Source organism: Acinonyx jubatus, chromosome E4 (assembly GCF_027475565.1).
Source record: "Acinonyx jubatus isolate Ajub_Pintada_27869175 chromosome E4, VMU_Ajub_asm_v1.0, whole genome shotgun sequence".
NCBI classification, from domain to species: domain Eukaryota; kingdom Metazoa; phylum Chordata; class Mammalia; order Carnivora; family Felidae; genus Acinonyx; species Acinonyx jubatus.
In genome coordinates this window covers 294311-320985 of record NC_069395.1, presented here as the reverse complement: position 1 = coordinate 320985, position 26675 = coordinate 294311, and the positions used below count along the sequence as shown (strand labels likewise).

General features: G+C 57.6%; 2 protein-coding genes across 2 annotated transcripts in view; both read right to left on the bottom strand.

Annotated features, from left to right (window-relative positions):
• Positions 1-13597: 13597 nt before the first annotated feature.
• SLC27A3 (solute carrier family 27 member 3) lies at positions 13598-17938 on the bottom strand. Its single transcript, XM_027048655.2, has 10 exons — positions 17260-17938; positions 16799-17008; positions 16333-16491; positions 15665-15789; positions 15272-15466; positions 15077-15167; positions 14760-14958; positions 14461-14558; positions 14208-14338; positions 13598-13916 (listed from the first exon to the last, which is right to left on the bottom strand). Exons 1-10 carry the CDS (start codon positions 17816-17818, stop codon positions 13740-13742), a joined length of 1944 nt encoding a protein of 647 aa, XP_026904456.1. The 5' UTR covers positions 17819-17938; the 3' UTR covers positions 13598-13739.
• Positions 17939-18926: 988 nt separating this feature from the next.
• The window catches only part of INTS3 (integrator complex subunit 3), a 38789-nt gene continuing 31040 nt past the window's right edge, over positions 18927-26675 (bottom strand). The window contains exons 19-30 of the mRNA XM_027048652.2: positions 26611-26655; positions 26294-26413; positions 24476-24629; positions 23421-23489; positions 22557-22632; positions 22083-22196; positions 21713-21761; positions 20743-20910; positions 20426-20526; positions 20204-20276; positions 19882-20038; positions 18927-19775 (exon numbers count right to left, since the gene is read on the bottom strand). Coding sequence (XP_026904453.1) covers positions 19698-19775; positions 19882-20038; positions 20204-20276; positions 20426-20526; positions 20743-20910; positions 21713-21761; positions 22083-22196; positions 22557-22632; positions 23421-23489; positions 24476-24629; positions 26294-26413; positions 26611-26655 — 1204 coding nt within the window. The 3' untranslated portion in view covers positions 18927-19697. The remainder of the gene's footprint in view (positions 19776-19881; positions 20039-20203; positions 20277-20425; positions 20527-20742; positions 20911-21712; positions 21762-22082; positions 22197-22556; positions 22633-23420; positions 23490-24475; positions 24630-26293; positions 26414-26610; positions 26656-26675) is intronic.

The window sequence follows — 26675 nt, the reverse complement described above, 5'->3', positions numbered from 1 at the left end:
CAGTCCCCCGCCACCCCGAGCTCCCGGGGGGTTCGGAAGTCCGCGTCCCTGGTGCCTCTCCGAGGGGAAAGGCCTGCCCCAGGGGCGAGCGCATGGCCGGGGCCTCGGCCCCCCGGCCCCCCAGCCCCTGCCCCCGGCGCAGTCCACACCGGCCGCGGCTCCTTTCCCGCGTTTCCCCGCAGGTGCCTCCTCCTCCTGGAAGCGCTCGGCTTCCGCCCCCAAGTCTGGAAGCGCGGCGACGGCTCTGCCCTCCCGCCCCGGACGCTTGGCCAGCAGGAAACGGGAACCCCACCCGGGCCTCCTTCTGGCCCCGGGGGAGCTCCTGACCCCCGCCCTTTGCTCGCCGCTTCCCAGTCGACTCCGGACCAGGGACCCAGCTCCCCTGCCCTCTCCTCCGCGCCTCCCTCGGCGAAGGGTCGGGACGCGGACACAAAGGCGCCACGCGCCGCCCCGGGCCCCTGTTGGCTGCACTCGGGGGCCCCCTAGTGGACCCCGCGCGCCCCGGCCTCCGGCTCCTCGCTGGCTCTGCGGGCTCTGCGGCCCCCCCGCCCCCTCCCCCGGGGCCCCGGGCCCCGCACAGGCACCGAGCCGCGCCCTTCTGCTCCCCGAGGACGAGGAGGCGTGCGCACCCCGCACGCACACGCACGGACCGAGTCCCGCTGAGGCCCACGCGGACTCTGCCCCCCAGACCCGCCAGGGGTCCCGCGGTCCCCTGCATCGGGCCCCAACCGCTTGTCACGCGGGCCCCTCCTCCATCACGTCGCCTGCGGCCGGCAGGTGGGACCCGCCTCCGCGCACCGCGTGCTCGCCCCTGTGCTGCGGGGGCCGCCGCGCCCCGACCCGGGCTCCCTCTGCCGCGCTCTCACTGCCGAAGCCCCGAGCACCCCTGCCCCAGCTCCCACACACCCCTCGGCGCCCGCGCTGACCGCCAGGTGTCAGCTGCGCACCCCGGCGGTGGGGGCGGGTGCCCGCGCCGGTCACGTGGAGGCCGCCGCCGGCAGCGGTGTGACCCTGAGGGTGGCCGAGGGCAGGGCCGCCCCGGGAGCTGTGCCCCCAGGAGGGCTCTGGGACCCCCTGCATCAGGCGCACACCACCCCCCCCACCACCACCACCGCGCTCCGCCTCCGGGATTCTGGGTGCTCGTGGGAGCGGGACAGACCTGGGGCGCCGGGCCGCCTCAGCCCCCAGCCCGGCGACTCTCCGTAGGCCGTGTCCTGTCTGTGCGTGAGCCGGCGCTTTGCCATCCTGCATAAAAATCGTTTAAGATTGGATTTTGTAGGGGACACCGGCCGGCTCAGGAGGTGCCTCTCGCGACTCTCGCATTCGGTCGTGAGTTCAAGCCCCACATTGGGCAGAAAATTACTCAAACTATACATACAGGGGCGTCTGTCTGGGTGGCTGAGCCGGTTGAGCGTCTGACTTTGGCTCTGGTCATGATCTCAAGGTTCGTGGATTCAAGCCCCGTGTCAGGCTCTGTGCTGACAGCTCAGAGCCTGGAGCCTGCATTGCATTCTGGCTCTTCCTCGGTCTCCGCCCCTCCCCTGCTCACTTTCTGTCTCCCAAAAATAAACGTTAAAAAATACTATATATATAATGTTTTATTTATTTTGAGAGAGAGTGAGCACAAGCAGGGGAGGGGCAAAGAGAGAGAGAGAGAGAGAGAGAGAGAGAGAGAGAGTCCCAAGCAGGCTCCACACTGTCAGTGCAGAGCCTGACTCCGGGCTCGGGGCTCAAACTCATGAAATCCTGAGATCGTTTCCTCATCAAGAGTCAGATGCTTAACTGAGTCCCCCAGGCGCTCCAGTAAATTGTAAATTGTATTTGATAATTGCATTGGTATAAAGACAAATACAACCCATTTTCATATATTCAGTATTATATTCATTGTTGTCTTCTGGCTTTAAGGAAATTTAGAAGAGAACATCTCTGTGGCCCCTGAAAGGCACCGTGCACGCTGTGTGACAGCTACATTAGCCCCGTGGGTGCCCCGTGCCCTCTCATCTCCTGCCCCCAGCAGGAGCCCAGTCACCTCCTTGCCAGCCGGACGGGGCCTGCCGGCTCACCGGCACCCAGAGCGGTTCCCGGCCCTGCGGTGGTGCTGGTGGACTCGGGAAGGGGGGGAGGGAGGGGGCCCACGTGAGGGCAGGTCGACCAGATGCAGGGAGCCGTCCCGGCATCAGGGAGGCACTGCCGTCACTGGCCGGGACCCGCGGGTCCCGCTGCCCCAACGTGGGCACGGGTGGCTCCCCCTCCACCCGGCAGGGCAGCGGTGGTGCTCCCACACGGCCACCACGTCCCCCCGCTCCGAGCCTGCCGAGTGGCCTGTGGGGACAGTGGGAGAGGCCTGGACATGGTGGCCTCCCGGGGCCCACCGCCTCTGGCCTGGGGGAAGGGAGAGGAGGCAGGACTTTATGTTGGGGGCCTTGGGGCAGCAAAGGGGGGGTGGGGAGCAGGGCCGGGCCACCTGCTGTGCGGCTGTCAGCGAGGCCCAGGCCCAGGCCCGGCGGGCCACTGTGACTGATGGTCCCGGCAATGGAGAGGGGCTGGGGCGGGTGCCGTGCTGAGGCCAGGGGCCCCGGCGGGGATATTGTGCTCCCCCTGCCCCCGCCTCCCCTTCTCCCCTTCTGCCCACAGAGTCAGCTTCCCAGGACTCCCGGCTCTCTGCCCCCTTCCCCTCCCACTGCCCCGACCCTGGCCCCCAAACAGGGAGAAACACACACTCACACACACTCACAGACACACACACTTGGACTAAAGACCCCAACCTCACAGACCACTCCGTGTTCTAGACACAGGTTCCGTCCCAGACGCATACTCCCACAGAGGGCACGAACGCAGGTCACATTGATAGATGTCCCTACAGACAGTCACAAACACACAAGCACAGAGCAACAGTCAGGGGCTCAGAACATGAGCAGAGCCGTGAACCCACATGCATAGACCCCCTGACCCCACACGCCTGCAAATGTAACTCAGCCCACGAGGCCGGGTGAAGACCTGCCAAGCACATGGGGGTGGAGAGGCAGGCAGACCCAGGGTTCAGCCAGCCTCGTACCCTCAGAGACCTGTGCAGTGGGGAATCTCTTGGTCCCTGACTCCCCAAGCCCCTCTGCCTAAGAGCCGCTCCTAACCACTGGCCTGCACGACCCCAGCTCCCCTTCCTCCAGTAGCCCCAGGACTGGAGCTTAAGTCCCTGTTCCCCAGAGGCCCTGCCTGCACACAGCTGTCCATACAGCCTGCCCCCTGCACTGACCCCTGCTGTCCTTTGCCCCTCAGTCCTCTTGCACCGCCCTCACCCCCTTTCCCAGCCTTGGAGCAGCAGGAGCAGTTGAAGGACCCGAGTCCTCGATGGCCCGGACCCTCAGCCTCTGGTACTCCCCAGGCAGCCCTGGTCTTCTGTCTTCAGCCTGGGGGCCCCCCTGGCTTGTGGGCATCCCCCCCCCATCCTGGAGGGCATACTGTGGGGGCTCTGACCTTGCTTTGGAAGCCTGGGATCTGGGGGGATCTAGGGAGCCGGAGGTCGGGGAAACAGGCCGGAGGCTGCTGTCCTTGCTAGATCTGCCCCGGAGCTGGGTCTCTGTTCTTCCAGCCTGAGCCCCCTCCCCTCTCCCATCCGCAACGTCCCCTCCTCCCAGGGCCAGGACCTAGACACCGAGACAATTGGGGCAGGGAAAGGAGAGGAGAGGGGGCCAGTGACAGAAGGGCAAAGTTGGGGGGTCAAGTCTGCCCCTTTCCCTGGCCTCCAGAATCCTCTCCCCGTCTGTTAGGCCCACTCCCTTTCTCCCTCCCCAGCTTCAGTGAATGATCCTCAAGTTCCAGGAAGTTGGGGCCTCTGCCCCACTAAGCCATCTCTGGGGACCCAGTGCCCAAACAGGGGTGTTTAGGAGTCTGATTTGGGGTTCTGGGGAGGGGTTCAAGGCCCCACCCTCCCAGCAGAGTGCTGTCCCAGGTTGAGCCAGGGTCCAGCATGGGGGGGCTCATCCCATTACTGTGGTCACACCCCCTGTCCTCTCTGGTCACCGTGTTACTTTCCAAAGCTGTTCTCTCTGTTCTTGTTGGAACAATGGATTGAGGCCAGGCTCCACTGCCCCGCTCTAAAGAGAAAAGAGAGGTCAGACCCTCTCTTTGCCCAGCTGACCCTCTAAACCATGCAAAGACTGGGGCCACCCTTCTGCCACAGGACCCAGAAAGGGGCTGTTTCAGCAGCACGTCCCTCCCCTAAAATGCAGCCTCCCCCCAAAAAGCAGAGCTTCTGGGAGGGTGGCAGAAGGAGGGGGGAGTCTCTGTGAGAGAGGATGAGGAGAAGAAGTGGGGGCGGGGGAATCAGGTTGGGGCAGAACTCAGCCCCAGAAGCTCCAGCCGACCCTGGGCCCCTTCCCCTCACCGTGTCCCTCCTCCTCTGGCGCCTGGTGCGGCCATAGGCTGGTCCCCTGTCCTGCACAAGCCCCCCATCCACAGACTTCAAAAGCCAAGCAGCCATTTCTTCCTCTCCTCCTTCCCCTTCTCCGGTCTGTCTATCAAGTAATCTCCACGCCCAACGTGGGGCTGGAACTCACAACCCTGAGATCAAGAGTCACAGCTCCACTGGCCGAGCCGCCCGGGCGCCCCTCCCCTTCTTCTTAAGATTCGGTGAGTGAGAGGCGGTTCCTGCCGCCGGCTCACCTGTCCCAGCCGTGCCACTCACTCAGTGGCCTTGCCGTTGTCAGAGCACCACCGCCATCTGCGTGGAGGATTCTCATCACCCGCCAGAGAATCATACCCATTAACAGTCACTCCCCATCGGCACCGCTGGCCCCAGGCAGCCGCTCGTCTACCTTCTGGTTTCGCTTATTCTGGAACCTTCTCTCAAGCAGTCATGCAGCCCGGTCCTGTGCGTCGGGCTGCCTTTGCTCAGCTCGGCGTTTTCAAGGTTCGCGTACGGAGCGCTGCGCGCCGGTGCTGTATTCCTTTCTCTGGCTGTGTCCTGCCAGGGATGGGCCCACTCCAGCCTGCTCGTCCGGCCGCGGGGGCGCCGGGGGGTCACCGGCTGGCGCCACGGTTTGGCTGCTGTGTGATAATGCTGCTGGGAGCATTCGCGTGTGAGTTTTTGCGTGGAGACACGCTTTCGGTTCGCCTGGGCGTAAACCTGGGGACGGAATAAAGTGAAGTGACCTCCACGGTGGCCTCAGTCTTCGAGAGCTCATCTGTGGGTCCCACGCCCCTTTGAGAGTCCGAGGAGCCCTTCCTCCGAGCCCTCCGGGGAGGTAGGCGCACATTCCCGCCAACCCGGGCGACTTTTGCACCAGCCCCGGGGTGGGAAGCGCTGTCTCAGGGTCGGCTTCCCACAAGCTGCCCCTCCTGTCTTCCCTCCCCAACAAGCAACAGGGCCTGGCCCCGAACCCTGGGCTTTTCGGAGCCGAGTTCCCTGGAGTGGGTCCCTCGCAGGTGCCCCTGCAGGGCACTGGGACGTCCCTCCTCTCCCTTCCCTCAGGTCTCTCCTCTCAGCCGGACCTCTGTCCCTCCCGGGGCCCTGTGCCTGCCCTGCTTTCTCAGCCTCCCCATCTGTGGCCGCAACAGTACCAGGCCCTGAAGAGATCGGTGTCCTAATCCCGGGAAGCTACGAATCCGTTAGGTGACGCGGCAAGGGCGAATTCGGGTTGTAGAAGAAATGACGGTGACGAATCCCTGACCTAAAAGTGACACGATTATCCTGGATGCTGCCGGCGGGCCCCATGTGAGCGCTGGCGTCCTGAGGCGTGGACGAGGCTGGCAGAGGGCAGCGGGACATGGAGGCCAGGGTGAGGTGAGGCCAGAAGGACCCCACCTGATGTGGCTTTGAAGAAGGGCGCGGAGAGCCCGAGACTCCCGGGGACTTCTAGAAACCGGAAAAGACCAGGGATAGATCCTCCTCTGGAGCCTCCTGAAGGGACGCAGTCCTGTCAGCACCTTGAGTTTGGCCCAGGAGACCTGTGTGTGACGTCCGTCCTACACAATCAGTTGTGATGTTCACACCACGACCTTTGTGGGAATTTGTTACAGCAGCCCGGAAGACTCTACAGGATTTCTGCCTGTTGTGTTCTGACATTGTCACGCATGGCCTTTCATTTCACATCTGCCTGGTTTGCTTTTGTGTCTTCGCCACCGAGGGAGAGTTCCATGAGGCCGGGGACCTTGCCCACAGCCCGGAGCACAGGGCCAGCTCTCCGTCCACATTTGTTCAGGGGAACGCGGAAGCTGAGCCCGGCAGCCTTGAAAACCCAAGCCCAGAACTTCCTCCGGCCGGACCGCCTCCCTTCTCAGGGCCTCGGGGCCGCTGCCCCAGCCATGCCTCCTTCCTACAGGCCCCGGAAGGTGCCGGGCTCCCGGTGCCCTCGGGGTGATGTCCCAACGCTGGGCATTCCTTCCGAGGGTCTGCAGGTCCCGGTCCTGGCCATTCCCGTGGCTCCCCGGGGGGCTCCCATCGCCCTGGGCCTCACCACTTACTGGGGCTTCGCAGGCTCTGTCCCCCTGCTCAGCACACCTCACCTCTGCCTTTTTGCTTTGCTGAAGCATTTTCAAATTTTAAGAAAAATTTTTTAATGTTTATCTATTTTTTGAGAGAGAGAGAGAGAGAGAGAGAGAGCATGAGTAGGGGAGGGGCAGAGAGAGAAGGAGACACAGAACCTGAAGCAGGCTCCAGGCTTCAGGCTGTCAGCACAGAGCCCGACGCGGGGCTTGAACTCACGAACCGTGAGATCATGACCTGAGCCGAAGTCAGATGCTTAACAGACTGAGTCATGCAGGCACCCTACTGTCATATCTAATAAAGGTAATAATTTCTTTTTATTTTATTTTGTTTTGTTTTATTTTGTTTTATTTTATTTTATTTTATCTTACTTTATTTTAAGTAAACTCTACCCCAATGTGGAACTGAACTCACAACCCTGAGATCAAGAGTCCCATGCTCTACCAACGGAGCCAGTCAGGCGCCCCAGTTATTAAGTCTGTAAGGATCTAATCGAAAGCACACCATGTCCCCAAACCCCCTGCTGTATATCACGGAGTTGTTTGTTTTCCAATAGAATTAGCCATAGTCTGGCTCAGTTTGATTTCTTCGGTGTCATTGACTATATTCTTCTACAAATGTTGACTCTGGAAGCTCAGTTAGATTCAGTCTCCACTTTTAGGGAAGAAAAGTGAACAAGCGGTGCTGTATGTGACATGCTGCAGCTCTTCCGGAGGTTTGCATGCCTGGTGGTCCCACGTCTAGTGATTCTATCAGTGACGAGGGGCTTCAGAAGGTAACAAGGTAACAACCTAATCCCCCCATTGTAAATTCCCAGCAACAGCCCTGTTACTTTGCTGAGAGTTGCAAAGTGGTGATTTTCCAGTTCTATCATTCCTTCCTCATTGATTTATTTTTATTTTAGAGAGAGAGTGGGAGAGAGTGTGTGCATGAGTGGGGGAGGGGCAGGGAGGGAGAGATAGGTTCTTAAACAGACTCTTTGCTTATGGAAGAGGAGGAGGAGGAAGGAGGAGGAGGAGGAAAGAGGAAGAGGAAGGAGGAGGAAGAGGAAGGAGGAGGAAGGAGGAAGGAGGAGGAAGGAGGAAGAGGAAGGAGGAAGAGGAGGAGAAGGAGGAAGAAGAGGAAGGAGGAAGAAGAAGGAGGAGGAGGAGGAAGGGCAGGGAGGGGTTCTATCCCAAGACCCTGGTGTCATGACCTGAGCTGAATTCAAGAGTGCGATGCTCAATCCACTGAGCCACCCTGGTGCCCCCCTTTCTCATTTATTAACTGGAAATTCTTTGAAAGAAGACCTTTCCCTCACCAACTATGACAATTGGTAACCCTGTGATACAATTCACACAGGGAAGATTTACGCAGGAAATGGAATTCACACAGGGACAAATGCCTAGTTAGTTGCCAATTTTCAGAGTAAGGAGTTGTATCCAGTGTGTTTCTCTCCCTTTATCCTCGCACCCAGTTGCCTGTCACTCTGAATATTTTGTATATTCAAGGTTTCGAGTGCGTTCGTGCATCTCTGTGACATTCAGATTGCCCTGTTTTAGGCAGTGGGAGCTCTGTGTTCTTTTGCGGTTATCCATGCTCCGACATCTTTGCTTTCCAGAACAAGATGCCCCAAAGCCTGTTCTGGGTATTTCCTGCTCCAGCCTGGAATCAACCTTTTCTACAGAGAGCTGGGCACCAGATCTCATAGCTGTCAGATTGTCCATTGCTTCTAGGCTCTTTCAGTAATGTTACAAGACTTTTTCTTCACTTATTTTATACTCACATGTTTCCCCTCTTGCTCTGGAAGCAGGGACTCCTAGCGTGTGTGTTATTATACAATACGCCATAAAATAGTTCTAAAGAGTAACACCAAAGCTACTGTGAACAAGTACACTACCACATGAAACGTAACATAACTTTATTTGTCCTTAAGGAAAAATGAACTCTTGCAATATTATTTCCGTACAAAAAAATAGATAAATTGTACTTCATCAAAGTTTAAAACCTTTGTGTTTTAAAGGACAGTATCAAGGAAGTGAAAAAACAATCCACAGAATGAGAGAAAATATTTGCAAACTATATATCTGACAGGGAACTTGAGTCCAAAACATGTAGCAAAACAAATCACAACTTAACAATAAAAAGAGAAATAGCTCAATTATAAAATAAGGAAAGATTTTGAAGAGGCATTTCTTGAAAGAAAATATACAAATCGTACGTGTGTGAAAAGATGCTCGACGACATTGACCATCAGGAATGTGCAACCAAAACCATAAGATACCACATCACACTTATTAGGATTGTTACAGTCAAAAGACAAGTAATAAGTGTTATTGAGAATGCAGAAAAATTGGAACGCTCGTACATTGCTGGTGGGAACGTAAAATGGTGCAGCTACTGTGGAAAAGTTTGGGGGTTCCTCACAAAGTTAAACATAGAGTTTCTATGAGACCCAGAAATACCATTCAAAATACACACAAAAGAATTGAAAATATAAGTGCGCTCAAAAACTTGTACACAAATGCTTATAGTAGTATTATTCGAAAAGCTTAAAAGTGGAAGCTGTCTAAATTCCATCAACTGATGAATGGATACACAAATTTGTGTGTGTGTGTGTGTGTGTGTGTGTGTGTGTTTTAAGTTTATTTATTTTGAGAGACAGAGCGAGAGAGCATGAGTGTGAGTGGGGGTCGGGGTGGGGGCAGAGAGAGAGAGAGAGAGAGAGAATCCCAAGTAGGTTCCACGCTGTCAGTGAGCATAGACCCTGACTCGGGGCTCGATCTCATGAACCAACAGATCATAACCTGAGCTGAAATCAAGAGTCAGTCACTTAACTGAGCCACCCAGGTGCTCCTTTTTAAACTGGGAGGTTTTTTTTTCTTTCCAAGTTTTTATTTAAATTTCAGTTAACTGTACACTGTAATATTAGTTTCAAGTTGTAGAATTTTTTTCAGTCTATCAATCTGTCTATCTGTGATCTCTGCCCCTAACGCGGGGCTCAAGCTCACAATGCCAAGAACAAGAGTAGCATGCTTTATTGAATGAGCCAGTCAGGTGCCCCCCACCCAGGTGTAGGATTTAGTGATTCATCACACATACAACACCTGGTGCTCATCGCAAGTGCCCTTCTTAATACGCATCACCTATTATACATCCAATTGAATGTTAATTGGCCATAAAAAAGGATTAAGTACTAATACCTACCACAATGGCCATGAACCACAAAAACCTTATGCTATCAAAGTCACCGTACACAAAAGGTCAAATATTGTATGATTCCATTTCAATGAAATATCCAGACTAGATAAATCTATAGGGACAGAATGCAGATTGGTGGTTGTAGACGGTTGAGGGGCAGGTAGTAATAGAAACCGCTGAATAGATGAAGGCTTTCACTTTGGAATGATGGAAGTGTTTTGGAAGCAGGGATAGTGGTGCACAACCCTGTGACTGTACTCAATGCCACTGAATTGTTTACTTCAAAACAGTTCATTGTATGTTATATGAGTTTTACCACAATAAATTATTAAATTATTTCAAAAGTAGCCATGAGGGACGCCTGCGTGGCTCAGGTGGTTAAGAGTCTGTCTTTGGCTCAGGTCATCGTTCCACGGTTCTTGGGTTCGAGCCCCGTGTCGGGCTCACTGCTGTCAGCCCGGAGCCCCCTTCGGATCCTCTGCCTCTCTCTGCCCCTCCCCGCTCCAGCTCTCTCTCTCTCTCTCTCTCTCTCTCTCAAAAATAAACATTTTTTAACAAAGCAATAAAGTATCAATACATGTTACAGCGTGGATGAAGCTTGAAAACTTGATGCTAAGTGAAAGAAGCCACATGCAAAAGGCCGCATACTGTGTGAGTGCATTATTGTGAGTGTCCAGAAGAGGCCAATCCAGAGACACAGAAAGCAGTTTAGTGGCTGCCAGGGACTGGGGTGAGGGGAATGGAGAGAGATTGCTAATGGGATTTCTTTTGGGGGTGATGAAAATTTTCTTAATTATCTAAATTATCAGCTATGGCTGCTCAAATTTATGAATAGAGTAACCCCCCCTGAACTTTACACTTGAAAAAGGTGAATTTAATGGTATATCATAACTAAACTTTTTATGTCTTAATGAACTTAACTAAAATTTTTCCCTCATAGAGTTAACTGCTGGTTACCAGAGGGGAGAGGAGTAGGGGGATGGGGGAAACAGGTGAGGGGGAGGAAGGAGTGCCTGTCTTGAGCACCGACTGATGCCCGCAAGTGGTGAATCACTGTTTTGTACACCTGAAACTAATATTACACTCACTGTATGTTAACTGGAATTAAAGCCAAAATTTTTTTTTAATGCGGCAGATAATAAAGACAATTTAGATCTAAAACAAATTTCTCCCCGCTTCTGCCCCCTAGAGGCCGAAAATACAAACTGCAGGCACACTTTCAGCTTCGCCGGGAGAACAGGCAGCCCCTGGTGCGCAGGCGCCTCTCAGCGTCTAAAGGCGCCGAGCGACTCGCCCCGCCCACTCAGAAGCTTCCTCCCACGTGCCGGGCAAGCTCCGTTCGCGCATGCGCCGCGAGGCCGGAGGCTCCCGGGGAACCTGCGGGCCGGCGTCCGGAAATGGCCGCGTCAGCGGAGCTTCCGGCCACGGGGTGGTGGGAGGCGTCCGTGGGCCGGGAGCTCGGCGCCGACGTTCGCGGGAGCGGTGCCCCGAAGCCAGCGCCGCTTGGTGGGCCTCCTGCCAGGTGGGCCCCGCGGCGGACGCAGGTGCCAGGGCCCAAGGAGTAGGTATCTTAAGCCGTGCGGGCCTCGCGGTCTGTCACGACGGCTCGCCTCGTCTCCGTGGACCCCGGGATCCCACGTAGTCTTCACACGTCATGAAATATTTAATCTCTTCAATCACATAAATGCAAAATCCACGCTGAGCCCGCTGGTTGTACAACCCCAGGGACCACGGTTTGCCGCCGCCTGGCCAGTGCTGGGCCTGCCTTCGTGGGGCCGCGCGGCCGGAACCCCGAGCGCCTGGGCGCACAGCGCAAGTTAAAACCATTTTACTTTAATGGTTTTTTTTTTTTAAAGGAAAACCAAATTCTTTTGAGATTTATTTTTAATTGTGCTAAGTGGGAAACTTAACTCTTTTGGATCTAAAGCGTGGCTTTTTGCAGCTGTCAATTTCTGCTATCAGTGATCACCTTTGTACTGAGGCTGCGGCTTGAAGACGAAGACTAGCCCCGTTCACCTGCTCTGAGCCTGGGAACAGAACTCCCTCCTCCTGCTGTCTTTGCTAAAGTGCCTTGGCTCAAGGGCATGCACCTCCCAGATCCCACTGACATGTTACACTTGGTATTTGTGGGATTGCAGAGTGAGGCGTGGGGACAGGACTTAGGCCAGCCAGCTACTGTTCGTTGGCAATGCGTGGCTCATACGTAATTTAAAATTTGCTAGTAGCCACATTTACAAAAGTAAAACAAGTGGATTTTTATATAGTTCCTTTAACCCAATACATCAAAAAAATACTATTTCAACGTATAAGTAATATAAAATAAAATAAAAATGCGGTTTTTTTAGTGCTAAGTCTTTGAAACCTGGTGTGTATTTTACACCTACGGCACATCTCAGACTCGGGGCATTCAAGCACTCAGTAGACACCTGTGGCTAGTGGCCACCATATTGGACAATGCAGATTTAGGCCAAGTGAAACGGATCGTGGGGGGCGGGAAATGTGTGGGGTTCATGGTGGAGGAGACAGCTGCTCAGCTCATCGTCCTGGAAACGGGCTGGGTTAAGGGTCTTAAAGGGAGCAGCTGCAGGACATGGCCCCTGTCAGCCAAGAAACACCTGCCGACTCCCTCCCCCCCCCCCCCAACTTGCACTCTTTCTGGGTTGAATTACAGGTGAGCTGAATGAGCTAAATCCCTCATCTATTGGTCAGTTTGAGAAGTCACCTACACCTGAGTGTGCACCTCAGTCTGTTGGTGATGCTGAACTGGGTTTGCTGGTGGAGGGTGGGGGCCAGGTGTATACTTTGGAACAGGAATTAGCTGAGGTTGTTGGTGAGGCCCATCCCCTGACCTCTCATGTTGGGGAGAGGAGTTGGAACAGGAAAGATAATCCAAGGGAAAGTAGCAGAAACATCGAGGACCACAGCTCAAAACAGGGGGCCTTGTTTATTTTTTATTTATTTTTTTTAAAGTAAACTCTACAGGGGCGCCTGAGTGGCTCAGTCGGTTAAGCGTCCAACTTCGGCTCAGGTCATGAAGTCCCAGTTCATGGATTCAAGCCCCGCGTCGGGCTCTGTGCTCACAGCTCGGAGCCTGGAGCCTGCTTTGGATTCTGTGTCTCCCTCTCTATCTGCCCCCCCTTTCAAAAATAAACAAAAAAATTAAAAAAATAAATAAATAAAGTAAACTCTACACACAGTGTGGGGCTTGAACTCACAGCCCCAAGATCAAGAGTTGTACGCTCCACCGACTGAGCGAGCCAGCCAGGGCCCTGACGGGTGGGACTTTAGTTCTAGGAGAAGTGAGAGTTCCATCATCACAAGCTTTTAGATGATGAGCTTTTCTGATGCTTCATTTGGGGGCCTCTCTCCTTTCGTTTCCCCAATTGCTCTTGCTGCCACAGGCGCACGAGCGCTCTGAGCCCTGCTCCAAGGAAAGGCTTCCAAGGCTCCTCAGAACCCAGGGGGCCCCAACCTGGGCTGTTTCTTCTGGGAGCGTTCGATTAGGATTTAATAAAGTTAGAATCATCCGGACTAGGGGGCCGAGTGGCCCCACCCTTTCCCCTCACTAAGAGAAGTGTCTAGGGCATCGTTCGCAAAATCAAACCTGTTTTCCCTGGTTGGCTCTCTTCAGCCCAGCGGCACCCGTGTCTGTGGAGACGCGGGGGGCAGCGTTTCTATCTCTGCCCACCTCTGCTGCGCCACGGCCCCCAGGGAGTGAAGCTGGGAGGGGACACACCGCACAGGTAGACATCATCCGCCAGGGACTCCCAGAGGACAAGGATCACATGGGGTCACCTGAGAGGAAAAGGCCCAGGTCCAGACATGGAGCTCGGGCCTGTGTGAAGTCAGGGCAGAGACGTACGTGGCTCTGTGCCAGGGGAAAACGTCGGAGCGAAAAGCGGTTCCACCGACAGGGAAGACGGACGCCACAGATCAGAGATTGGCCCTGGCCCCATTTATTACAAAATAATGATTACAAATCTGGTATAAAAAAGACCCCGGGGGATCCCTGGCGCACCTGCCACACCCCCACCCCACAAAGCCGCTCCCTCAGACACCTTGGCGGCGAGGGCTCTCAGATGCGAAGGTCCCCAGCCAGGAGGGCACTGTACCGGGCAGGTGTGAGGGGCAGGTAGGCACCCCCAGCCCGGTCCAGAACGTAGAGGGGGTCAGACAGTGCGCTCGGGTTAAAACCCTCCTTTGTCATCCGAACCTTCTGCTGCTTGAAGGTTTCTGTGGTGGCCAGAGACTCCTGGAAGGGGTGTCAAAAGGGGTTGAAGGAAGGAAGGGGTCCTTTGCCTGAATTCCGTCAAGGGGCAGGTCCCGGGAAAGGAGGCATGAGGTCAGGGTTTGGGATAGGGGGTCACAGAGAAGGAGCCAAGCCCGGAGGGGGGCATGAATGGCGGACAGAGTGCACATCCAGGAAGGAGCTGTTCCTTCCCGCCAGGGACGGAGCTGCACAAGGACCCCCGCGCGGGGTTTGGAAGCCGCTGGCCGCCGCGGGTGCAGGGGCTGAGAGGTGGGAGCAGGAGGACTCGATTACCTGGAGCCTTAGGAATCGAGGCCAGGCGTAAGGCGGCAGGTTCTCAGAAACGTGGCTGTAGAGCTGCTCAAGGTCCAGAGAGTGGGGGGGACGCAGAACCAGGGCCGCCATCCCAGCCCTACCTTCGTGCCCTGGTGGTGTCGGGGGAAAGGCCAGCTGTTGTGGTGAGCCGCTCTCAGGCCGCATGTTCCCTGTGCCCAATACCAGTCCAGGGTGGCAGGCCGGCTGCCCTCCACCTCCCGTGTCTTGGCACCTGGCACGGTAACTCCGTAGACGTTCACCTCCTGAACAAAATCCAGGGACTCCAAGGCCTCCGCCACCTCGGTCGTGGCCACGTTCTCCCCTTTCCACCTGCAAGAGGGCAGAGATTCGGGGCCTTGTGGGGGTGTGGGGAGGACGCGGTCAGGACGCCAGACGGTCACAGGGAACAAGGTCTGAGAGGAGAGCTCGGATGAGTGGCTGGGTTTGGATGGGAGTTAGTTAGGTTTAAGGGGGTTTGGGTCACAGAGGTCAAATGTCCAGGATAGGAATCAGGGTGTCCTGGACAGATACCTGAAGGTGTCTCCAGTACGATCATGGAAGCGAAGAAAGCCTTGGTCATCGCAGACCAGCAGGTCCCCAGTGTTGAAGAAAACATCTCCAGGCCGGAAGACGTCCTTCAGCAGCTTCCCGCGGTCCAGCTCTGGTCCCCCAGCATAGCCGAGGAAGGGGGACTGTTGGCTCACTGGGGCCACCAGCAGCCCAGGCTCACCTGCAGAGCCGCTGGGGTCAGGGGGAGCTGTCCACCTCGCCCAGAGCTTCCTGGCCCCTCACCCCACTCTCCAATTTCAACCCTCTGCCGGCTGCACCCGCCCAAGCTGAGCACCAACCTGGAGATGTGGCCACACAGTGCCCCTGGGTGTCCCGAACCGGCTCCCCTGTGGTGACATCATAGCGAATCAAAGAGAAGGGGAAGACATGCTGGGGGAAGGGAGACCCCGGCACTGGGTCATTTCAGTTGCACGAGCCTCTCCCTGCCAGCCCCCACCTTCCATGGGGTCTCCAGCTCCTCCCCCACCCCTTACCTTGTAAAGCCAGGAAGCACGCCCCACGGCACCTGGCTGGCCCGTGTAGTTGAAAGTGGCAACATTGCCCTCCGTTAGGCCATACGTCTCCAGCACCTGCAGCGGCCCGAAGCGCCGCACAAAACGCTCCCAGGTGTCCGGGCGCAGCCCGCTGCCCACCACCAGTCGGACCTTATGCCCCCGTTCTGCCTGGCTCTGAGACGAGGGGAGATGGGCAGAAGGTTCAACAGCAAGACGCCAGCTCCCAAAAGGGAAGCCCCGGCATCCCAGGCCCCTCACCCCACCCTGCCTGCCGTTCTCGTCCAGCCCCCAGGCAGGCGTCCCAATGTCTCCTGCCAGCTGCCCATCTCCCTGCCCAGTGGCGGCAGCTCTGCCCAGGATGTGCCCACGCACCGGGGGCTGGTTGACAAGGTATCGGCACAGCTCCCCGATGTACTGGAACACCGTCACCCCGTGCTGCTGGCAGTCGTCCCAGAACTGGCCAGCTGAGAACTTGGACTTGAGCACCACTGTGGCCCCTGCCACAGGTGGGGAGAGAAGGGAGGAAGGAAGGTGAGACTGAGGGCTGTGGGGGGAGACCTGACCCCCTCCCTCCCGGACACCAGCCTTCACTGCAGTGTCCTTCTGGGAAGGCCCTGCTGGGACAGTCAACAGCAGCCCGAGGTGGCCCTCCTGCTTTCCCTCCGGTGCCCCAGAGAGGTTAATGCCCTCTCCCTACTTCCCGTCCCCAAACAGTGCATCCTGTATGCCTAGGCCCCCAAGTCCCAACCTTCTTCTCCGTTTGCTTCTCCCTGAGCTGACATGCTCGGCCCTTCACCCCCCTTCCCCCACGTGGAGTCTGGAGGCCTCCCTAGTTCCTCAGTGTCTAGGTTGTGCGGGTGATGCTTCTCCATTGCAGCAGGAGCTCTTGGAGAGGAGACCTCTGCCTCCTCCCTCGTCTGGAAGCGTCCCCAGGTGAGCGTACCACAGTAGGTACTTAAATAAACGTTTGCTAGGAAAAAAAAAGTTTGCTGGACGACTGAAGTTTGGGGAGGGTCGAGGTGGGAGTGGGAGAGACTGACCAATGCCCAGGCAGCCCACAATGCCCAGTAGGGAGCCAGACATGTGGTAGAGCGGGAGGGCAAGGTAGATCACATCCTCCTGGTGGGCACCGCACAGCTGGTAGAAACCCTGGCACTGCAAGATCTTCAGGTGGCTGATCCGTGCAGCCTTGGGGAGGCCTGTGGGTGATGGGGGAGATGGGTGGAAGGGTCTGAGCTCCAGGCCCCGCCTCCCTCAGCCCCTGCTGGGTAAAGACGCAAGGCTGAAGCTGATGCCAAGCTGTCCTGGAAATGGCGGGAAGTTCTGGGAGGTGGAGAAATGAGGAAGCGCGGCAGAAGCGAATACAGTCGTGGTTGGGATCTTGGGATGGGCCCGGGGAGGGGGGGGGAGGAGTGGCCTGGGAGTTGAGGCCACGGTTCCTGTTCCTAGTGTCTTGCCTTTCTCTGCCTTAGTTTCTGGCAAGGGAGTCTGGTGTCCCGTGCTCACCCGTGGTGCCGGAGGTGAAGATGTACAGGCACGTGTCCATTACGCTCTGGGGGGCAGATAGGTACCCGGGCACCGGCTCATCCGCTTCGGCTGAGGCCTCCGCCAGCACATCGCTGATTCCGGCCAGACGGGTTTCGGGGCCTGCAGCCCAAAGATGGAGCCCCATGGCTCTCAGGGCCGGCAGGTCAGGCTCCAGGGACTCCAGGAGCTCTGGATGGGGTGGGAAGGCAAAGCTCGGCGGCCCAGAATGCCTCCCCACCCCGCAGCCCACTTGCGCCGCCCTCGCCCCTCCCCACCACCTCACTCCTCCGGGAGAGGGCGAAGGGTGCGCATCTTCCGTCACCGTTCTGGGAACCGCAGACGCAGCCCCGTCGCTTCGCAAAGCCGAAGCCTCATATCCCCAAGCACCCTTTCCAAGCCCCTGCGAGCCAGCTGGGCCCCTTCTGCAGTCCCGGCCTCACCTGGCGCCAGCACCAGCGCGCGCGCGCCGCAGCTGCGGAGGCAGTGCAGGAGGGGACCCCGGCGCAGGGCGGCGGGCACAAAGGCCGCGCGCAGGCCGGCCTTGGCCAGCCCGAACCAGAGCCACAGGAACTCCGGGCAGGCGGGGAGCAGCAGCGCCACGGTGGCCCCGGGGGTCAGAGGGGCCGCGGCGCCGCCGCCCGGCCCCGCGTCCCAGCCCCGCGCGCGCAAGAAAGCGCGCGCAGCCCGGTTGCTCTGACGCTCGGCCTCCGCGTAGCTAAAGCGTCGCGCGCCGTGAATGAGGAAGACGTGCGCGGGGCGCTGCCGGGCCAGCTGCGCGAGGCGCCAGGCCAGGCTGCAGCCCCCCTCGGGGCCCCTCGGGTCGGCGGCGGCCGCGGCCAGGGCGCGCGCCCGGAGAGCCCGATTGCAGCGCAGGACGCGCACCGCGAAGGCCAAGTCCGCCGCTAGCCAGCGCAGCCGCGGCCAGATGTGCAGCGTCCGCAGCAGCAGCAGCAGCGGCGGCAGCAGCAGCAGCGGCGGCAGCAGCAGGAGCCCGGCCATGGCGCCCTCGTCCTCCGCTCGGCGCCGCCGCTCCCTCCCGAAAACTGGGGCCGCTCGCTTTTGCGCGGAGACCTCGCCTTCCCGGGAGCGCGCGTGCGCAGGCACACGCCCCTTTCCCACCCGCTCCCGCTCCCCCACCCCCACCACGGGCGCGGAGCCGAGGCCAGGAGGTGCGTGGGGGGCGGCCCCGCGCTCCCCGCCCTCCCCACCGCCGCGCTCGCTCCCCGACGGCCGGGAACCCACACCCTCCCGGGGCCGGGTTTTCTCCCACAGAGCTTCCCGGCCCGAGGCCACCCCAGCGTCTCCCCAGACACACCGAGGAACTCGGGCCTCCGGGCCTGACCCGCGCCCTCCCCCGGCGCCAGCAGCGGCGCCAGGGGATGGCTGGGGGCCCGGACGGCCCGCGCTCTGGAGGGGCGACGGCGGAGGCCCCTCCCTTCGGGCAAGGGCGCCAGTAACTGGGGCCAGTGAATGCTTTTCATCCAGGTTTTAATTGGGGAGGAGGAAACGGGAAGGATGGGGGGGGGGGGTGGAGAGGCCGGAGTAGTTAGCTTTGAGGGAGGGGAGACTGGATTCGTAACAGACCAGTTTGAAGGCGGGGCATGTCCTCCACCCAGACGTCACTCCTCCCTCCTCAGTCTGCCTCCCGGCCAGCCAAGGGGGCTCTCTTCTGCGGGGACACACGGATGGGCAAGTGGCCAGGCCGTGGAACAAAGAGGGTCCTTTCTCTCTGGGATGTGAGTGCGGTCACTAGGCGCACTTCGATCCTTCAGAATCCGAGTTGGGGCACCCCTCACCCCCAAGCCGTCCTCCGGTACTTGGTGACCACATTGACCTACTCAACTGGACAAATACTTATGCCGAGGAGAGAGGCGCAGGGAGGGGCAGAGTTCAGCAGGTAGGGAGATGGTACCCCGACAGGTCAGGGCCCGGCCCACAGCCCACGTCAGCAGGGAGAATGGGCAGGTGGGCGGTGTAGAAGCCAGAACTCCTCTTGCTCCAGACAAAGGGGTGGGCAGGAAGGCAAGAGGGGACCTTGAGGGGCCACAACGGAGAGGGACTCCCTGTAGGTGCGCAGGGTAAGTGGGGGCAGCTACTCCAGCACAAATGAGGTTCTGGCTTGTTTTATTGTCATTTAAAAACTTTTAAAACGCGATTATCTCTGCCAACAAAACAAAACAAAACAGACAGAGCCAAGGAAATAGGACCATTTGACAGTTCTGTGGACATGGCTCCCTCTAGGGAGTCCCAGGGCTCTGGCCCAGCCTGGGGTGCCAACATCAGGTCAACACAAGCTTCTAGGCCGGTGGGGCCGCGGCCTCCCTCTCTGGTCCCTGCCTGAACTCTTGCGGCACCTGCCCCATGTTAAGAACAGGCAGGCGGACCATGTCACTGACGAAATGCCCACCGCACGCAGGAGGACAGAGGGCAACTATGAAATGCGTGTTCAGGGCAAATCAGGGCCTGATGGGTAGCGTGGGAAGGGGCACCCACACACCTTTCTTCATTCCCATACCTGGCCTCTCTGGCCAGCAGCCCCATCTGCCATTTCTCTTCTCTTTGGGAGGCTGGGGAGGGGCAGGGGTGGAAGAGCCGCACGGGCCAGGTTTCCAGAAGCCTCTGGCTTCAGCGGGATGTGAGTGGGTAGGAGCAGCAGTGTGATGGGGCCGGAGGCCCCTGGAGAGGAAGCGGGCAGGGGCTGGGGCTGCACGGCGGCTTCTCAAGCCTGAGCCAGAGGCGGCAGCGCGTCCTTCCCACCAGGTGAACTTTGGGCTGGGGGACAGAGCGTCTCCCCACCATCTCCCCAGCCCTTATTAACCTCCGAAACACCAAGGGGAGGAGGGCAGTCTGACCAGGGTTGGGATGGGAGACACAGGGCTCAGTCACTGTCAGACCCCACTGCAGAGGACCCTTTCCGTTTCCGCTTGGTGGGCTTCGGTTTTGCGTCTTCTTCCTCCTGAAAGAGATTTCAGGGGTGGGGGTGTCGTTAGCCTGGGCAGCTGCTGGCCCCAACCGCACCTGCTCCCACTGTGGCTGCCGTGCACGGTGGCGGGGGTGCTCACGGAGGCACTGCTGGAGCCGGACTCTTCCTCGGCGTTGGGCGGCTGGGTGGCGTTCTTGCGGCTGCGGGGGCTGGACAGAGCTGCTTTCCTCCGGCTCTTGGGTGGCTTGGTGGACGAGTCCTCGTATTCCTCAGCCAGGGAGAAGAGATCGCTGAACCTGAGGGAAAGAAGAAGGCGCCCTCAAGCACACTCCTCCCAGCCTCTTTTCCTGCCCCCTGCCCGGACCTGCTGCCCTTGCTGGTCACTGAATCTTCATCCCCAGCAGGCTTCCTCCCCCGGGCCTCCCACCGCCTCCCGAGGCCAGAAGTGCCAGGAGCCTTACTTCATCTTGTGGGCCTCATCACAGCTTGCCTGCACGTGCTGCAGGGCCTGCAGAATCGGGGTCTGGCTAAAAACTGGAGGGAAGAGGGAGAGCGGGGACGGAGGGGCAGTGAGAGGGGCAGGAGCTCATTCGGCTCTCCGGCCCCCACCCCCACCCGTTCGAGGGCCGGCCTGAGCCAGGGCAGTGCCATGCACGATAGGCTCGGGGGTCTGTGGTGCATACAGTTCTGCTTGGTGTTGGTCAGGTTGAGACGAAGGTTGTCTAAGTGCTCCAGGATCTGCTCCAGGGTCAGCTGGGCCAGCTTGCTGCTGGAGCTCCTCAGGCTGCAGGAAGTGGCGCGGCCAGAGTCTGAGCTCGAGGGGAGTGGGACACCCTCTCCACCCCGCCACCCCGAGGCAGCCCCTAAGGGGCAGGCTGGAGCAGAACAGGGGCCAGCCACAGGGCGTTGGGCCAAGCGGGGAAGGGGCCATCCTGGACCATGCAGCTCCAGGCCACCAGGTGTCACCCCTAGCCAGGCGGACAGCAGGCCCGGGTCCTACCTCTGCCTCTTGCGTGGGAGGCTGTTGTTCTTGATGAGCAGGGACTTGATGTGCTCGGCCAGCAGCTCATCATGCTTCATGCACCAGTGCCGCAGGATGCTGGTGGTGAACTGGTCGTCGGGGTGGCACGGCCGACTCAGCACCATCTTCACCATCTCCTCGCTGGGCCTGGGTGCGCGAGAGGGGTGGGTGGGGGGTGCTCAGGGACCCCTGCTCTCTCCTGCCTACTTATTCCCCAAACCTCAGCCCTCAAACCCCATCCGAGTCTGCAGCTTCCTGCTCTCACGCCCTCTCCCTGTTCTCGCTGGGCCCAGGAATGCTGGTTCCATGCTTTGCCGAGCCAGGACACAGACATGACTCTGCGGTTTCTGTGGTGGTAGCTGGCACGTGCTGGGGAAGCGGCTCACCGAGTCCCCCCCACCACCTTGCCCAGAACAGTCAGGAAATGGGCCAGGGAAGCCAAAGGACAGAACGGTATTCAGCCCGAGAAGGCGCTGGGGAGGGGCTGGCGAGCCACAGCCCCCAACCTGCCCACTTCCTGAAGGACATTCCGTACCACCTCTAATCTCTCAGGAGAGAGCAGAGAAGGTGGAAGGTGGGCAAGAGATAGGAGGGAACGGACCCACAGCTGCTGGGAAAGCGCCAGCACTGGAGGGTGGAGGGGCCTCCTCCACGGGGCCTCAGGAGAGGGGGGGATGGGGAGCAGGAAACAGGGATGTCCGGTCCCCACCCCACCCCCTCCTCCCAGGGCAGCTCCTGGTGGGCAGGGGTGCAAAGTCGAGAGGAAGCCCGGATCCCAGGGGAGCTGCTTGGTTGTAAATCATTGTGGGGGAAGGGCAGAACAGCAGATGTCCACAACAGGAAGAAGTGTGGCCGGCTTCCTGAAGGAGCAGGACAGGAGCCCTTTGCAGGGGGGCTATCTTTTGGGACACTGTGACTGGGAGCTAGAGTCCCCGCAAGTAGAACTCACTTCTCTCTTCGGAGCTGAAGCAACAGGCAAGACAGGGCCTCTGGGTGCTCTGTGGGGTGGGGGTGGGGGGCAGAGGCTGTTGAGAGGGCGGCAGAATTCCAGGGAGAATCCTAGCACGTCTCCCATCCCCCAATCCACAGCCACTCAAAGAAGCAAGGATGGTCTTCCAGGGTAGAACAACCCGTCCCTGCTCCCGAGCCCCTGGCTCCTGCCTGGCATGGCATGGGCCGGCTTGCAGGACACCCCTGAAGAGCGGAGGTGACCGACAGGGAGCCTGGCCTTCAGCACTTCGCCTTCCGGAGGGGCAGCGGTGGGGCCCCAGCCTTGCCCCGTCCCTCCCCCAATTCTCCCTGCCCGAGACCCTACTCACCTTTGTATTTGAGGTGCTGCAGGATGGGGATTATGGTCTCCAGGGGGATGTTGTGGGCCAGGAAGAGCTGCCAGGCACAGTACTGCTCAAAGGTCTCCCAGTCCAGGCTCTGGACTGCAGGGGACAGAGAAAGGGGTGCGTTCTCTCTCTCATTAGCACACACACACACGGGGCTAATCCACAGACTACCAGCATCCCAAGCAGGGCTGGTACGCAGGTGAGGACAGTGACCCTGACGATGCAGTTACTCTCCCTTTCCACACAAAGTGTTATTTTCAAAGACTTCATATCGCTTCTGTATTCCCACAGCCTAAGTAAGAAACAGATCCAGAGACCCTGCCCAAGACCACACAGCAGGGCACAGTGGTGGTCCACCCCATCCACAGCCCCAGAGTCAGCTCCGCTGTTACTAGGAAATACCCAGGGCTGCCACGCCTCTCTCCCCCCGGTGTCTGAAGGGGTCTGCTCACTTACTGAGAATATTGAGGACTGAGTCCTTTCGAAACATAACCAGGTTCCCCATCATCACATGGCAGACCAGCTCCTGGAGCTAAGGACGGGGAGGAAGAAGGCAAAACCCATTGGTTCTAAAAGAGGCCAGGAAGCTAGTATGGAGGGAGAAGCAGGAGGCCTCACACAGGGAAAAACCAGGGGAAATGAAAACCTAGTTTAAAGGGCTGGGGATGAAATGATGGATGCTGGGGTATCTGAAGGATAAAGGGGCTGGTAAAGAGCAATAGGCCTGTTTGGAGGCAAAATATTAAAAACCAAACACACAAACAAACCATTAAAGTGGTTTCCACGCCCAGATAACAGAGGGAGAAGGGCAACTTGTCTCCCTGGCTCGAGTCTGGGCCTGGGCCCCGACCCATCCCAGCCTGTGCCTGGGGATGAGGGAAGGGCTGGGAGGCAGAACTGTGGGACAGAGTGTAGCTAGGAGAAAGGCAAAGAAAGAAGGGCTCTTCTCTCCTGAATGGGGCAAGTGAGTGGCGACGAGGGGCAGAAATGGACCCGAGCTCAGTATGAGAACGCATTAGCAAAGCTGCAGTCTCCCGGGGTCTGTGCACAGTGGAAGGCCAACGGCCTGATTATTTTCACCCTGCGCCAAGGGGAAGGCCAGCTGAGAGCGAAGAAACAAACCAACAAACAAACAAAAAACACCACCTTCTCACTTTCCTTGTGGAACTGGAGTGTCCAGATAATACAGAGAATGAGCCCAGCCTGCCTCCCAGGGGGTCCCCTTCCCTGCTAGCCCCCCTGGCCTGAAGTGCACACAGGTGCAAGCCAAGGCCTTGGCTCCCGTCAGCTGGCTTCCCACGATGAGAGCTCCATGTGCACCTGCGCAGAGTCAATAACAGCCACGATCATGTTCAGCAGCTCGCCGCTCCGCAAGGTCTCATCTGGAAACTGGACAGAAAAAGACAGAAGCTGGGGCAAGAGTCCAGGGTGCCCCTGTGGGTTTGTACCTCATAATCCACCCCCTCTCTTCCCGCATGCTCAGGGGATGGCAAGGTTAAGCAGGATGGTGGGGTCGTAACACGAGTCCCTAAACAAAGATCCAACAGCTGTGAAGCCAGGACTCTAACCCTTTAAGAACTGAAATTTGTTCTCTTTGTGTCTGTGTGTGTGTGTGTCAGGAAAGGAATGGGGAACCGTCTAGAGATGAAACCAGAACCTGAAAGGACTGGACGTGACGGTGAGTGCCGAGCTGCAGCGGTGACAAAATAAACGTTCCTGTCTGGCAATAAACACAAACCCGCTCTATGCTAGCCCTCAGGCACAGAAGGGAAGGTGCGGAGTGTGTTTGGGGTGTACGAGGGGCAGGAGGCTTCCCTTCTTGAGAGGCAGCAGAGGAGGAAACTGCCGCGTGCTGGTCATGCCCCCTTCTTCCGCCCCTGCAGCTTCTGGGGAGATCACAGTTCCTCCTGTTGTGCCCACACCCTGTTTCCTGATGTCCCTGTGCCTGGGAACTTCACCCAGAGGAGGAAGAGAGGGTACCTCCTCCGATGTCCCAGTTCCTAGAGAAGACAGTGAGTGAACAAGGAAACGCAAGTCTCCACCACAAAGGCTGTGGTCTTTGGGAGCCACTAGAGAGAAACTGAGGGTGAGCCATCAGATGGCAGGAGGGCCTGTAGTGTGTGAGTGTGGCTGCGGCTGGGGGACCTGTGCTGGGTCCAGAGGGTGTGGCCAGAGCTGGGAAGCCAAGTGTACAGGCCCAGACCACATCTCACACCACAAGGCACAGAACAGGAGACATTTTGTAACTTTTAACAGAGGGGGGCCCATCGAGCCAGCAGGGGTGGGTGAAGTAGGGTCAGGGTCGTATGCAATGAGGCACATGGTGTCGTGAGCCTGCCCTGCGCAGCCGCGCCCGGAGCCCGGCAGACACTGACCTCTGTGTAGATGGAGGGCGTGAGGTGGCACAGCAGCCGCACGTCGTCCTCCTGACAGGCCTTCATGTCCATCATCAGGCAGGTGTGCAGGTCGCCCAGCTGGGTGGCCTGGGCAAAGGACTCATACAGGTTCATCTTCCCAGCAGCGGCTTTGCTGCAAGACCAGTTGGGCCTGAGCCAGCAGCCCGTCCCCTCAGTCGCCCCCCCCTACCCCGCCCCGGAACCCCTCTGCTGCCCCTGATGCTCTGGGCAAGTCTGTCTCGTGGCCCTCTCCTGCCTTCCTCAGTGCTCCCGACAGGGCGCTGACCACACACAGTGAAGCTGCCAACTGGTGACCCTCGAACACGGGACAGGGCTCACATCAGGCCAGAAAGCCGAGCAATGAAGGCAGGAACACAGGCAGGCCCCCACCTCACATCACATACGAGCAATTGAGAAGAGGTTACAGGCCTGAACATAAGAACTGAAAACCACAGTCTTGGAAGAAAACACAGGAATAAATCTGCAAGATACCACAAGCCCAAGTGACAGAAGAAAAAATAAACACGACTCAACAACACGTAAAACTTCTGTGTCTCAACGGGTGCCATCAAGGGAGTGAAAAGACAACCTGCAGAATGAGAACATATTTGCAAACCAGATGTTTCATAAGGGACTCGTATCCACAGCATTAAAAAACAAAAACAAAAAAAAACCCCAAAAAACAAAAACTCTTTAAAAAATCAACAATAAACAGATGAATAACTCAATTAAAAAAATAGGAGAGGAAGGGACACCCGGGTGGCTCACTCAGTTAAGCATCCTACTTGGCTCAGGCTCAGTTTGTGAGTTCAGGCCCCATATCGAGCTCTCTGCTCTCCACACACAGTCTGCTTAGGATCCTCTGTCTCTCTTCCTCTCTCTCTGCCCCTCCCCCACTCATGCTTGCTCTCTCTCTCTGTCTCTCTCAAAAATAAACATTAAAAAAAAAATGGGAGAGGATCTGAAGAGACATTTCTCCAAAAAAAATATGCAAATGGCTAATAACAAGCACACAAAAAGATGCTCAGCATCATCAACCATCAGGAAAATGCAAATCAGAACCACAACAAGACATCACTTCACACCCATCAGGACAGCTGTCATCAAAAAGCCAGATAATAACAAGTATTGGGGTGCACGTGAAACACTGGAACCCGGCTGCTGTCAGGCAATTCCTCACAAATTTAAAATTAGGGGTGGCGTTTGACCCACAGTTCCACTCTTGTACTCCGGGAAACTGAAAACACATGTCTAGGTAAAAATGTGTCCGTGAATGCTCAGAGCGTCTCTATTCACAACAGACAAAAAGGCAGAAACAAACCAACGTCCACTGACAGGTGAATGGACAGACCGTGGTGTGTCTATGCAGAGGAACAGTATTTGGTCACAAACAGAAATGAAGTACCAATCCGTGCTACGAAGGGGATAACCCTCTAAAACGTTACACTAAGTGAAAAAAGCCAGTCACGAAAAATCACACGTTGTAGGATTCCATTTATAAGAAATACACAGAAAAAGTAAATCTATAAAGACAAAGAGCAGAGCAGTGATCAACAGGGGTGAAGCGAAAGGGACAACGGAAAGGTAACCGCTAAGTGGGACACACGTTTGTCTTGGGGGTGACGAAAATGTTCTAAAGTAACCAGTAGCAATAATTTGTACGACTTTGCAAATACACTTAAACCCACGGAATGATGTGCTTTAAAGCTGTCATCAGAGAACACCCAAACACACAGGAGGCCCTGGTGAGGACAGCTGCGGCGGGGAGTCCGCGTGCCCGGGGAGGCCCCTACCCACCTGGCCCTCAAGTAGTACAGCAGGTGATAGCCAATCTTGGGCTGTTTCTGATACAGCTCGGACAGGAGGTCCAGAAGCAGAGAGAAGCTGCTGTTGTCCTCCTGCATCTGGCACAGGTTCCTGGATGTGACAGACGGGAGGGAAGGACAGAACTTGACGTGGGGCAGACTCTCCTGTGGAGCTTCTGGAGAGGCGTGTCTGTGCCCCCTGCAAACCCCTTCCTTCTGGAAAGGGAGACCCATTACCCCAGGACAGAGGCGTATGCCTGGTGAAGAGGGATGACGGCACGGCAGTGCCCCCGACGGCTGGGTCCTTACCTAAATATTAGGTAGAGAGGCTTTCCCACAGACTCCTCCAGGGACCTGCAGGAGGGGGGTGACAT